Raw genomic sequence first — 14,384 nt, 5'->3', positions numbered from 1 at the left:
TTTGACAAATATGTTGATGGGGATTATCAGCGATATCCTTATAAAATCTGAGGCTTATTTTACCCTAAATAACCAATCGTCAAGGGCGCAACATCTTAAATCTTACGATCAATTTGTATAATTTACGATGCTGCTTAAGGTACATAATCGTTTGGCATTTGGAGCCATTTCAAAATTGGTCATGGATTCCCGTGACCAAATGCTTAATGGTTCAGTCAGTCTTGAAATGGGAAACCTCTCTACCCGTAAGCTAAAACATAATCATCAACGCAAAAAAGCGAAAGGAACCCACTTATGATCGAGTCTTGCATACCGCATCTTCAAGTCACGTGCATTCATTGGGGAAGATCACCTTCTTTCAGTATCAGCTCAGCAAAACCCCCCACCTTTGACTCCATGGTCTTCTTCAAATCACTTTCATTTTTGTCATGCGAGCAATTTGCCTGCTGGTGGCTCTTTTTATTGTAAAACACTTGACGCTTGCAAAATAAGGCATTGAGTTGTGGTCCACTTGTCGGACTCTCGGGTGAAGGGAACGATGACCCCGTCCATCTTAGTTGGGCAACCTTATAATTAAGTGGTCACTTGAGCAGTCCTTTCCAATGTACCACAAAGTGTCTCCAAGCGGGCAGTCGTCTAATCAAACTCAACCCTTTTCATTGCAGGCTCAACGCGGAAGAGTTCGATTCAGCCAGCAACCTGCGTCTTCTTCGTCGTCCAGCCGACCATGGGCGGACGATACGGCGCTGCTGGTCAGCGCCGAGGAGGACAACTACAGCCGCAGTGTAGAGCCCACCTTTCGGCGGAGGATCTCCGTGACGGAAGCGGCCGAGCCGCGACTCCAGCCGGCGAGCTATCGACGGCGCGTTCCGACGACTTCGGAAGCTGCTGCTTCAAGCTCAAGCGAGCGACCTTCGCGACCTGTCGGTAGGAGTAGACAGCGGACGACGCAGCAGAAGCCCCATCCGGTGATTCAGAGCAGGTCTCTGGACGTTAGCAGCGAGGAGGAGTTCAGCTCTAGGCGGACTACGAAGGAGCAGTACGCGCCGAGCTTGCGATCCGAGGTCGTCCTTCAGAATGGGTACGGGAGAGGTAGCGATCGAAGTTCGGAAGAGAAGGTGTCCGGTAGGAGGGGGAAGGTTACGAGGCAGAGGGAAACGACGAGCAGTACTACGACGGCGACTACGGCGGCAAGCGCTCGAGCTGGGAGAAAACTGAATCGGTTGTCCGCGAGCAGGTTCTCGAATGAAGTCGAGGAGGTTCAGCCAAGTTCGTCGGCTAGATCGGTGGAAGGACGCTCCAGAGGTCAGGTTAAGGCACCTGTTTCACGGGAAAAGATGGAAGACATTTCCTCTGACGAGAACTACCCTGAAGAGTTCAAGCGGATGCTGAAGGCGAAACTGCAGGAAGATAAGCAGCGAAGTGTGTCTGTCAACAAGCTGGAGGTGTCGACGGTGAAGAACTTGTTCAAGGCAGAGGTGCCGCGTTTCAAGGCGAAGCCTTCGACGGAAGCTCCGTCTACGACGGTGCGAGTTATCACTCCGCGACCAATCCGGACGTTCGTCAGTTCTTCAACAGTGACGGAAGCTCCCAGTACGACCGTAAGGACGGTTGCGCCAAGAGCGCGGGTTGTCACTCCAACTCCACTGTCACAACGTCCCACCAAGAAGCTGGTGTCCGCTAGGGCGAGAGCGACTTCCTCTACGACTCCAGAACCTAGGACTACAGCGTCGGTTTCGACCGTAAAGCCGACGAAGGCGTTCTCCCGGAAGCCAAGTGTTGTCAGCTTGCTGACTTCGACTACTACTCCGTCCACCACGACTACCCGCAAGCCGTATACTCCCAATGGTAGAACATCAGGAGCAAATCGGAAGACCTTCACATCCACATCAGCTCCAGAAGGAAACAGCGTCATCGAACCGTCCAAGCGAGCTTCCAGCGATACCAGCTTCGTGTTCGCCAACCTCCGACAACCGAGCGCGTTCCGGTCGGCTCAACAGCAGAAGCCCCGCAAACCACTGATCCCCGTGGTCGCCGAGTACAGCAGTAACGACCTCAAGCCGATTTCAATCTCCATCCGGCCCAAGCCGTCATCGTCTCTAAGTGCAGTAAGTTATGGGCCCAAGTTCATCTAATCCGTTTTCCATCCTAGGTTTAGCCCATTCCGCCATGACACCCGTTCCGTCCCCCGCTCCAAAGATTACTAATCTCGATTCTCGTTTTCTCGCCAACATTTGCACCCACTTTATTACCGATACCGATTGTGTCCGGGCCGGCACGTGCCTTCCTTCCCTCACCAGCTCAAGCGCTCCCAATCCTCCGGCTCCGGCTCCCGGGTGGGACCCCGCTTCGAATCCAGCCTCAAGAAGACCCCGGTCTACACCCCGACCATTCCCACCTTTACGACACCCACGACCACGGTAAGTCTTCCCCGCAAACCTCCGCCCTAACATCCCATGTTTGTAGAAATGTTTAATTTGCCATCGATAGAGACCGTAGAGTGTCTGTGTAGGAGGCGATACTCCACAATCCGGAACAACAACCGGGACTCTCCCTCTGTATTATTACTTTCGATAAACAGTTTATAGCTTACTGCAGCGGCAGCTCCCCCAAGGGAAGTCGTCCACAGCAAAATCCAAGGGCTGTCTATTAGAGCATAATTGGAAATCGTATCGTTAAGAGATCCACCTTGAGATGGCGGAAGGTGTGCGGTTGGAAATAGCCAAACGCAGCAGAGAATGAGTGTGCGGTGAGGATGTTTTGCTTTGTTTTGTGATTGTGTGTGTGTTCGGAATACCTGAGTCTGACGATAAGGACGAGAACGGGGAGTTTCTTGTTTTGGGGCTGTTGTCGTGTCGAGGAGTCCCGGGAGAGGGAGGACATCCTACTGTTGAATGGGATTTCCGTGAATGTATTTGAGTGAGTGAGACTCCGGTACCCCGGATATGGGGAGCGTTCGTTGTGTGCTTGTTAACGTCTTCATGGTACACGTGTCCTGTCCTACCTCAAGTGAGGTTTTGGTAGAGGGTGGCTTGCGGGAAGAGATTGGGATGATGTTCTAGATTATGGGGAATGAATGTTGATGAAATCGGAGGAGTAAGGTAAATAAGAAACACTCCATGGAGATTTAGAGATAGCATACCGAAACACAGGTTGATCTCCTTGCTTAGTCTTTTTTGAAAACAATTCAGATTTTATGTAGATTAAAGTAGAGAAAATAATCTGTCCGGAAAGTTGTTATCAAAAAGTATTAGGCATAATGAAATATCATAAATACAGCATAGAACAAAATCCTCGAATTTTTCATGATTTCTTTTTATTTTCGTGTCATCGTTATTCATATAAACCTTTGAAAAATAATTAAGATTGTAATTTTCTTGTAAAAATCAGATTCAATGTGTTCATATTTTATTTTTAAGTCAAATGTACCATCACTAAGGTTGCTGATACATTTTCCATGTCTATAATTAGTTAACTAAGTTTATAAGCTTTTTAACAAAATACATATAAATTTTAGGTAAAATTGTTATAAAACCATTTTTTTTGCTAAAATTCGTTGAAACTAGTTTTGTTTATGAAATTATTGAACCATATTGCACTTTAAACTGAAATCGAAGCAAGATTCAAAAGTTATCACATTTTATTTGAAATTTGTTCTACTGAAAATGCTATAAAAAAGATAAAACATTGAATTTATGAGCCATGGTTTCAACATTTGAATGAACAAAGTGTTTAAAAATGCATTTTACAGCTGCCCAGTTGTTTTGCAATCATTGGTTTCCAAAATACGTAAATATTGACAAAAAATTATTTTTTTGCAAAAAAAGTTTTTGCGGTGCTGTACATTGGAATTTCATAAAAATTCAAAATACTTTTAATCCCGCCCAAAAATGCTAAATATGATTATAATTGCAGGAAAATGCAATTTAGATTGTTTTAAATTGATTTGACTTCTATTTTCATTAAAATTTTTAAGATTTTTGAAAAAATATTTTTTTTGCCCCCTAATTTTCGGATCAATTTTGAAGGGGTGAGGGGGGGGGGCTACATAAACTTTGAAAAACATTTGCAACGGCCTAAAACATTAAAAAAACAAATTCTGGTGATTAACTTTTAGTGACATAAAGTGATTTTAAAAATAAGCAAGCAATTTTTTCCGTGTGATTTTCGGTATTGTCCTCATCTATACATTCAAGTTTGTTGAAGACACCAAATCAGTTTGCTCAATGTTTGTTACGATTATAAATTTGATTTTACATCAAAAAAATTATGTCATAAAAATTATTTGCTAGAAATTCGATTTTTGAAAAATCTATATTGTTAAAAAGTGCACTTGGCATGTAAAAAATGAAAAAAAATGGATTTTTCAAATTCGCAAATGAAAAATGGGTGATTTTCTAAAGTTTGTGACTTTTTTCTCTGAGAAGTTCTTATCTGCAAATTTATCGAAGACATTTACAAAGAATGGTTCATGTTTAAAAGGATTGAGTAACTCATATTTCTCTATGTAGATTAAATGCTATTGTCAAAAATAAATTGTTTTAAAAAAATGCAAAAATCATTATAAAAAAAAGGCAAAAAGGTCATTGCTGATTTGTAAACAAAGAATGTATCGTTTTCATGCCAGATGTAAACATCCTCTTGTGTGAGCAGGATTTACTTTTTGTTTACAAACCCTCAATGGCTCTTTTGCATTGTTTTGCTAGATTTGGCGAGGTGTCCCACACCTTTACGATTATTTGACAAGGAAAAAAATCACTTTAAATTCCCTTCAAATCAAAATTTGTTTCTTATTATTTTTTAAGGCCGGTGCAAAATTTTAAAAGTTAATGTTTCTCAACTTTGATCAATGTTGATAGGAGACAGCGACATCTTCAAAAATAATTTTTAAGTTTTAAGAGTTTTTTTTTTGCAAAATTTATCATACAAGTTTACTATTGTTTTGCAATCAATGGTTTCCATGAAAAGTGTATCGATAATGACTGATTCTTAGCACTTGTTTACCAAGCAGTAATTTTTTAAAGTTGAACTTTGGATGGTTCTGATAATTTTCCATGTTTTCCAACTATTTGAACCACACAAAAACATATTTTCACACCAAAGTTCCTATTCTAAACATATATGTGAGCAGATGTTGTAAAATGTATAAACGCTGGGAATTTTTAATTTTCCCAACTGTTTTAAATAATAGCTCAAATTAATGGAAGGAGTGCAGATATTTAATCAATCTAAACGGTATTTTATAGTAAAATGACTCTTTTATAAGCCCCCTTATTGACAGAAGCAGATTCTGTAGGTATAAAATTATACAGGACATTTGAAAAGGGTATATGGAAGCGTTGTACCGTCACGAAAAATGACAATAGTTTAATTTGCGATAGTTCGTGAAATCGGTTTTGCATCATATTTTGGATTCTCTTCGTACTCAAAAAACCCTTTAAAATGCTTATTAGAAATCGAAAATTGGCCAAAAGGATCCAGAGTTACGACTGACGCAAGTTTGCGTTGTCCCGTCATGCCAATTTTTTGGTCAAGGCACGAATTCAAAAAAAGATGCTCATTTCTCGTGTCTAGAAGCAAATCGTGTAACAGGCCAGTTTTTGATCGATCTAGACTAAATCGACCCTCCAGAATGAAATTTTGCCTGTTGATTTTCCTGAGTCTCATAGGGAAGCGAGATATTCAAGATGGCGTCTAATATGTGTAACCGTTCGGAACCTCACTCGTGAAGGTTACCGCGATTTACGCGATTTGTTATTCGTTTTCTGTAAAAGTTGGGAAGTGTTCGCGTGTCAAGTGTTTTGTCTCCGGTAAACGGCCCAGCAAGTGACGTCCACCAAGAACGCAGCCAGCAGAAGCTTCCGAAACCGACCACCAGAGGACCTCGTCGGCAGTGGGCGGTAGAGATGTGACATGACGGTAGGTTGGAAGGTCAGGAAAAGGCGCGGAAGAGGAGGGAAAGACGAAGACCGTCAACCGCCAAGGACTCCTCAAGACTCGTCCATTTGCCCGGAAAGAGTCATAGCGAACAGTTGGACCGCTACAAATCCACTGTTTCGCCAAGTAGTGTCAGTGCACGGCCACGGCCGTGAGTGATAGTGCCAGCGGGAACCTGGAGTGTTTGAGACCGCTGAAGGACATCAGGTATGTCCACCAAACCCGCCAGTTTGCCAACCCTAACGACCCCATCCGCCTAACCAACAAAACCAACCGTCATGGCTCACCTAACCTCAAACATCACCTTCAGGACCCCTCGTACCTCACGTTAAGTGCCAGTTCGGCACCGCCTCGCAGCAACCGTGTCGAGGACACCAACTGGGGACTCGCCGCAACCATCGAGTCACCCCCAGAATCCAGTCCGCAGCCGGACGTCTACCCGCTTCGTACCTGCGCCTCATCCGGGTATTCCGGACACCCTCGATGGTGCTCCGAAGGTCGTAGGACGCAACCAACCACGACAGAGGGCAGGACGACAAGAACCGGAACGAGTGGGATCTTGTGCGACCGCAACCGGTCAAGTACGCCGCCAAGACCATATCCAGGAGGCTGCGCCGTGAAACGGCGAGTGCCAGAACAACAACGAGCGGTTGCGCCGCGTAGCGGCGAGTAGCTGTAGCAACAGGAGAGGAGGAAGCGACGTCACCGGAAGCAGTGTCGGAGTACGGGGCCCCGAGAAGAAGGAAGGAAAAGAAGGTCAGATAGTTATAAGAAAGTGGGAGGACAAATAGAGAAAGTTCGATCGAAGTTGTGGAGTTTTACCTTGGCCGAAAGCATTTCCCAAGCTTACCGCGATTCAGGACCGCAGGCATGCCGACCCTGAGGCTACATGAGGGAGTCTCGGTAGCGCTCGTGAGCCGGTGGTAACCCGACAGTTACATATGGCGGCAGAATGGAAAGAACACCATAAAAGGATTTTTAAGTTCAATCAACTAGTCAAATTTAACTAATCTGGGGTCGCTGAACTCGAATATGCAATCCAAGATGGTGGCCAAGATGGCGAACCTAGAATATTGGAAATTTTTATACAGAAATGTAACAGGCAGTCAACAGGTCAAATTTAATTAATTTGGGGATGCTGAACTCGAATATAATCCTTAGAATATTCTAAAGTCTTTAGAACAGTCTGTGCGGCATAATGCCAAATACGGTGACAAATAAATAAATAAGTACTCAGGGAATGCAATTCAATTTTCTAGCTTCGCCATCTTGGATTGCACATTCCCTGAGTACTTTGAAGTATTATTTGGCTCATATTCGAGTTCAGCGACTCCAAGTTAGTTAAATTTGACCCGTTTATTTCCTGTTACAACCCTGAACAAAAAAATCAAATTTTCTAGCTTCGCCATATTGGCCGCCATCTTGGATTGCACATTCCCTGAGTACTTTAGAGTATTCTATGGCACATATTCAAGTTCAGCGACCCCAAATTAGTTGAATTTGACCCATTGATTGCCTGTTACACATCTGAAAAAAAAATCAAATTTTCTAGCTTCGCCATACTGGCCGCCATCTTGGATTGCACATCCCTGACTATTTTGGAATATTCTAGAGCTCATATTCGAGTTCAGCAACCCTTTGTTAAATTAGACCTGTTCATTGCCGGTTACATTTCTTTATAAAATATCGAATATTCTAGCACCGCCATATTGGCCACCATTTTGGATTGCACATTCCCTGAATACTTTGGAGTATTCTAGGAGTCATATTCGAACTCAGCGACCTCAAATTAGTTAAAGTTGACTAGTCAGTAGAGATTTTCACAATTGCTTCATTTCGTGACGGGACAACGCGAGCAAAACCCTCTTTTGCAAAATATCTGCGTTGTCCCATCACGAAAAGAAGTACCTGTCAAATCAACAAAATTTGACGAAATTGGGTGATCCAGGAAGCAAAATCTTCGTTTTTCATTTTAGAAACAACTGTAAAAAAGGGTTTTTCCAAAAACTTACTAGGAGAGCAGAGTTCTTCACTTTTGTGTATGAAAATCAAAATGATCCAATTGTACGATGTTGTCCCGTCACGCTACATTTGTAACTCTCTTGACTCAAACTTTGTGTTTTTAAATGTTTGCTGGAGTGAATCTTATTGGAAATTTAATGTACTTTTCAAATTTATATAAATATTGGTACCTTTTCTCACAGATTTTGAAGTTATCAGCAAAAAACTGAAAACATATGCGTACAAACGTTGTCCCGTCACGAAAGAATCGGTCAATATATTTTTCACAAAAAATAACAATTACGATACCTCACAATTTGCAACCAATTACTTGCCCAGAGTCGAGGGACATAAATTTCCAACAAATTACAGAGGCTTCGAATATATTTTTTGGCAAAAACGAAAAAAGTCATACATAAATCAAACATACATACATGTAAATCGTTCCAACAAAAAGAAGAATTCATTGTAGTTTGACACTTGAAATATTTTTCAAAGTTTATGTCGCCCACATCCCTTCTTTTTAAATCGGCCCAAAACTCAGAGGGGATTAAAATATATATTTTAGAAATACTTTAAAGTTCAATGGAAGTAGAAGTATAATCAACTTGAAATAGTTTGTAATGAATTTTAAAAATATTTAACGTTAAATATTATGAAAGCTGGTTGACAATTTCAATAGAATTGACAGAGTCTCAACTTTATAAACAAACTCATTTTAATAGAGCTACATGTGTTATTCAGGCACTGATAAGTACCGAGGACGGCCATTTCCTTCTCACGAGCATCAATTCAATATTCAAATCAACTTCAACTAGCATCCGTTTCCTGTGGGAACCCAAATGCAACACGTATATCAGTTATTATGTAATTCAGTTGCCTTTAAATTCAATCTCTCAAATCTCTACTCCTATGATTTCGACTCCCACCAGCTTCCGGCAGAACGCCCGGAAGCTCTTCTCGCCCTCTCTCTCGCACTCGGACTTCCGAAATTGTAATTTCGTTAATACCATATCCACTCGGTTTTGCACCATCTGTAAATAATGGAGCCAAATTGCTTCCACAACATGCAACAAAATTGGTTTTGATATGCAGCAAAAAAGAGGGAAAAAGGGAAGAGGAAGGGGAAGTCCTCAAAAGGCTAATCCTCAAAAATAACACTTTCTCTATCTCGTCTGAAACTTGCATCATCCATTTATGCAGATGACTTACTCCCACACGGAAAATATCTAATGCTTTAGGAAGGGCTTACTATAATACGTACTCTATACTTTATCCTTTATGTGTGTCCTGTCTTGGGGCTATCTCTTTCCTCTTGTACATTTTACTATTTCGTGTATGTATGCTTGCTTGTGTGTGTGTGCGCGCACACACACAATTTTCTCCACCACAGGCACCGGGTGCCAACTTCTGGGACGATGGCCATCACTGGTCATCGTTGCTGGCAACGGAACCAGGACTGTACAACCGGCTGCCCCCAACAGCTTCCTCAGCCTTTGCGGTAGCTCCTACACCAAGCTTTCCACCAACTCCTACTACTACTGCTAGCAGTGCTTCCTACTACCACCACCACCAGCACTCTGTTACTTCCGGGTCCCAGCCCGGGGCTTCATCTTCTGCTTCCCCCTACGACCAAGAAGAGGACGATGGCCGTTCCAGAAAGCAGCAGCACGGCAGCAAAAAGGACAATCACCATTCCGGGAAGAGAGGACATCGTCCTCGAGGTGTGCCCTCTTCCAGCAACAGTTTAACCTACGTTGACGATGACGATGATGGCCCGTCAGTAGCTCCAGGTGATTCGGCCAGACAACTACATCCGCAGGAACGGAGAGGCGTCCGTGGGCGACGCCGACGGAGGCCAACGGTCAAGCCGGATTATAATACTTCGTTCCGAGAAGAAGGACACACGTAGCATCAATCCTCGACCTGTTTCCTTTTTTGCTTCGTTCGTGTTGTATCGTAAACATGATTGATTAGGTCCTCTATCTCTATGTTTATATGTACCTATATTGCGCCATTGGGTTTTTGTTGTGTACAGCAAAGTTCTACTAACCTATCTATCTTTCAACAACAACAACAGCAAAATCGGGAGAGGCCGTCGACCGGCGACGGTGCGGAAGCTAGTTTTGTTGTTTTTACCCACTTTGAGTAGCAGCAGCAGCTATGTACAGAGCAGCTCCTATCCTCTATCTATCCCATACATACTTTACTAACAACCATGATTGAGGCGCTTCCGGGCGCTTCAGTTGTGTGTGTTTTGATGATCATGTATCCAATCAATATTAGATGTATATCTCCCGCAGATTGATGTGGGCAAGCTAAATTGTTTGTTTGGTGTTCGATATACGATATAATGGCAATAAACGTGATTGGTTTTTCATTTGTTTTGGAATAAAATCAAGGTCACATATCAGTACTCTTAAAATGTAAAATAAATGGTTTAAATCGGAATTGTTTTGATTTTCAACACACGCCCGCAGAATTAACCTCACGCATTAAGCAGGTCACATCCGGTGTGGATCTACCGAAAATGTAGGCTTGTGACGCATAAATTTAAAACAGCTAAAGGTTTTTTTTATGCTATTCTCTTTTCGGTTAACAGTTCTGTTTGAAATGACCCCATTTTTTGTCATTTCGCGCCAAGTGACTTACCACTCGAAATTGACTATCTCTGTTCAAGTTTAAATTTGGTGGTGCTATTGATACTATCAAAACATGATTCCCGATTTTGAACCAAATTGGACCACCCTTTCTTTAATGACACCGCCCAAAGTTTTGTCCCAAGAGATTCCAATTCGCCCAACAATAAAAAAATGGGTGTATGGCCCTATTTTGGACCTACTATGCAAAGCGTCGCATTGTTCTCAGGAACGGTCTATCTAATTTTGCTCGTTTCAGGATTGTTTTGTGCCTTAATTTATGCTTAACAAAGTGTACTATTGAAATTTGGAAATAATTTAACCATTTCATTGTAATAAGCATTTCAAGTAAAACATTTTTTGGATGCCTTTTGGACTTATTGAATGTATTTTGGAGACATCGCTGAACCTATTTCGGACTTACACTCTGATTGGTTGAAATTTGGACAACTCGAATTGCGGCGTGCGGCGGCAACACGCACACTTACAGAAACTCGGTTTGATAAACCAAAGGGCCTATCCACGATTATAGTTTGGAAAATATTTATTTCAGAAATTAAATAATTATGATAAAACAATGGATTTGAATTTGAAAACGTGTTTTAATTATATTGAATGGAAACTCGCGCATCTTTAGCAGGTCTCTGTCCTATTCACAATTTGCGTATTCTTACGACCTAATTGTTCAAGCATTAGAACATAAAAAACAACCCATTATTAGTCGCAATAAAACACCTTAACTTAAAATGAAATGAATGACAGAGATACATACACAATACATAACAAGTTACAATGAAAAAAGGTTCTAAATTTTAAGCAGAGCTTAAGTTTAAATATTATTAAACAATCAAGAAATTTTAAAGGGAGATAATAGTTTGTAACTTGGTGTGAAACTTTCTCATCTGTCATGTTAAACTTTACAGTTGCTTGACAAAAAGTTTAACTACATGTTGCACTTTTAAAAACAATGTAATATTTGAAAAAAATCTTTGTTTGAATACCAGGGTGCCTTTGTAGTCATAGTTTGTTTTGTTAAAAGCAGATTTGAGGTGTTCAAACATTATATTTACTTTGAACTTACCATCACTTAAGTTGCTGATATAATTATTAAGAAAATCGTTTATGTCAATATTTAGTTACCTAAGTTTATAAGCTTTTTAACCTTATACATATATGTTTAAGGTGAAATTGTTGAAAATTCAGAATTTTGCCTAAAATTCGTTGAAACTAGTTTTGTTTATTAAATTATAGATTTAAATTACATGTTAAACTGAATTCAAAGAACGAATCAAAAGTCTTCACATTTTATATGAAATTGAGAAAATTGCATGTAAATTTTTCAATTGCATAAAATGCATCAAAGTTTGACTCCAATCGAAAATCGGATGACACTGTTAGCGTCCAATTTCCTAATAAAATAGCTGTCTCTATCATTTTTTGTTTCCAAGATATAGCCATTTGGTCTTTTTTGAAAAAAATTACGAAAATCGCATAAAATTGAGGTTGTGCCAAAAAAAGAATGGGTGGTCCAAATTGGTTCAAAATCGGGATTCTTACATGTTTTCTCGGTATCGAATTTGTACTTATTTTTGGACAGTTGAGGCGAAACGACCCAAATGATTTTTTTATCATAATTTTATTTATTTTTACATGAATTTGATTCCTTTTTTAAGAAAAGTTCATGGTTTTCGGCTTTCGTATTTGATAACATAAGTGAACGATAGAGTTGTTGTTTATTTACTCAAAATCATGAGTAACAAACAGCGATGGAATAATCATCATCAAAAGAAATAATCCGCATGGCTTTCCTCTCTCGCGCACGAAAGATCGGTAAAAGGAATCTTAAAAAATCATCATCTTGATTATTCGGTGGAACATCTTTTTCACTACTACAATTGCATGTGTAACGTAACAAATCGAAAAATGAACTGTCACTTGTTGTAGATGGGCAATGAGTGTAAACAAAGCGAAATAAATATTTTTAAGTGGTGCTAACAAGGAAATTCACAAAAAAAAATCATCAACAGATTGATTTTTTTGAGAGGTTCGGGACCGATTTTCTTTTGCGTGATTTGTCTCCTCTCTCTTTCGCGGGTGAAGAATGATGTCAGCTACCCATTGCATTGTTATCCAAATTACATTAAAAGTGTCACAAAAATACGTATTTAAATTGTATTTTGAAATGGAATGTTTCTTGAGCTAAAAATGCCCTTAATATTTTTACAAATTATCATGATCACGAAAATTTACTTCAAAATTTAACAAGACTACGTATTTTTTGAAATAAAAAAAAATAAATATGTGTTTGCATCATGGGTATCAAAAATCGAAAATTATTTATACATTTTAGAATTTTTTTGAAATATCCAAATTTTCAAAATACGTAGGTATTTTGATAATTTTTGGTTATCTTAAAAAAGTACTTAAAATTTTAGATTTTTACAATATTAACAACAAATAATCGGGAATTTGCCATACCTTTCGAAAGAAATAATCCTTTTTTGAAAATATTTTACAAAATCACTTAACTACGTATTTTTAAAAAAGTTCTAAACATTATGGTTTTTACAATTTGGGTATCAAATCATCGGGATTTTTTCATACCTGTGAAAGAGCAATACTTAAAAAATCTTAAAATATTTTCACAAATTTTCTTGTTTTGAAAAAAATAAATTGTGATATTGTTAATGTTTTCAAAAACAAGAATTATTATAAAATTCCCGATCATTTGATACCCATATTATTTAAAACATAAATTTTCAGTACTTTGAAAGTCTTATTGCCATAACATAAATCTTGTGTATTTTGTTTCAAAATTGTTTTGTGAAAATGTTGTAAATACTTTGTAATCTTTTTCCATTTATTTTATTTTGAGACCACAGCTCGACACAAAATGTACAAGGTTCGGAAATTATTTTTCCATAATTTCATTTATATTTAGAAATTGTTGACAACAGCATTACTGTAATGATAAAAAAAAGCATGTTGCGACTTTTTTTGTTCCGAAAATAAAATAAACGGCTAGAATTGGTTTTTGAAGGTAAAACTTTTTTTTTTGAACAAAATTTGTACAGTTTAATTTTAAGTATCAAACATTGTGTAACTATAGCTGCATTTTTTCAATTGTAGATGTATTTAAATTTTGCAAATTGTTTTTAAAACAATAACGACAACTGAAAAATGCATTAAACATCCGTACATTTGATATGCAATGATAAGTATTCAAAAATATAAGATTTGACCAAAAGATTTTTTTGCGAAAAAAAACTTTGCGGTGGAAAATTTACTTAAATTGAAAAGATGTTTTAATCAACCCAAACATTATAAAATGGATTCTAAGTGCTGGATGTTTAATTAACTTCAGTTTAATTTAATTGAAAATATAAACTTATTTTTTTTTAATTCACCTGAACTTTTCATTTTCAGTGTTACAAAATTAGATGATAGTTGATGAACATTAAAACCATGACCAATTCTCCTGAATTTCGTTTGGCTACCGATTTTTCATATTTTATTTATTGAGCTGAAACTGGGGACCTTCCCTATGATCAAACAGGGCACTTAGCGTCATTTTTTGTCTATGCAAAGAGTTATACCAAGTTTGACTGTTCCATGAGAACGGATTTTCAAATTAAGCAAAGTTGTAGGTTAAATCACCGACAAATGCATTATAAAATACATTTACAAGATCAGTTATATTCTATGTTAAGTTTAAGGTCATTGGAATTTGTCCTTTGTATAACTGCAGTTAAGATGCTTCCTTATCATAACAATCAAGAACATTATTCAAGCGTAAGTACTTTTCCC

General features: G+C 39.1%; 1 protein-coding gene across 2 annotated transcripts in view; it reads left to right on the top strand.

Annotated features, from left to right (window-relative positions):
* The window catches only part of LOC6053422 (mucin-2), a 95,750-nt gene that overhangs the window by 74,531 nt on the left and 6,835 nt on the right, over nucleotides 1-14,384 (top strand). For both annotated transcript variants that reach the window (XM_038253381.1, XM_038253380.1), the window contains exons 3-4: nucleotides 666-2,108; nucleotides 2,301-2,420. In XM_038253381.1, coding sequence (XP_038109309.1) covers nucleotides 666-2,108; nucleotides 2,301-2,420 — 1,563 coding nt within the window. The remainder of the gene's footprint in view (nucleotides 1-665; nucleotides 2,109-2,300; nucleotides 2,421-14,384) is intronic.

The sequence above is a fragment of the Culex quinquefasciatus genome, chromosome 2 (assembly GCF_015732765.1).
Source record: "Culex quinquefasciatus strain JHB chromosome 2, VPISU_Cqui_1.0_pri_paternal, whole genome shotgun sequence".
Lineage (NCBI taxonomy): Eukaryota > Metazoa > Arthropoda > Insecta > Diptera > Culicidae > Culex > Culex quinquefasciatus.
The sequence above is the reverse complement of the archived record's forward strand: the minus strand, read 5'-3'. Positions and strand labels throughout refer to the sequence as shown.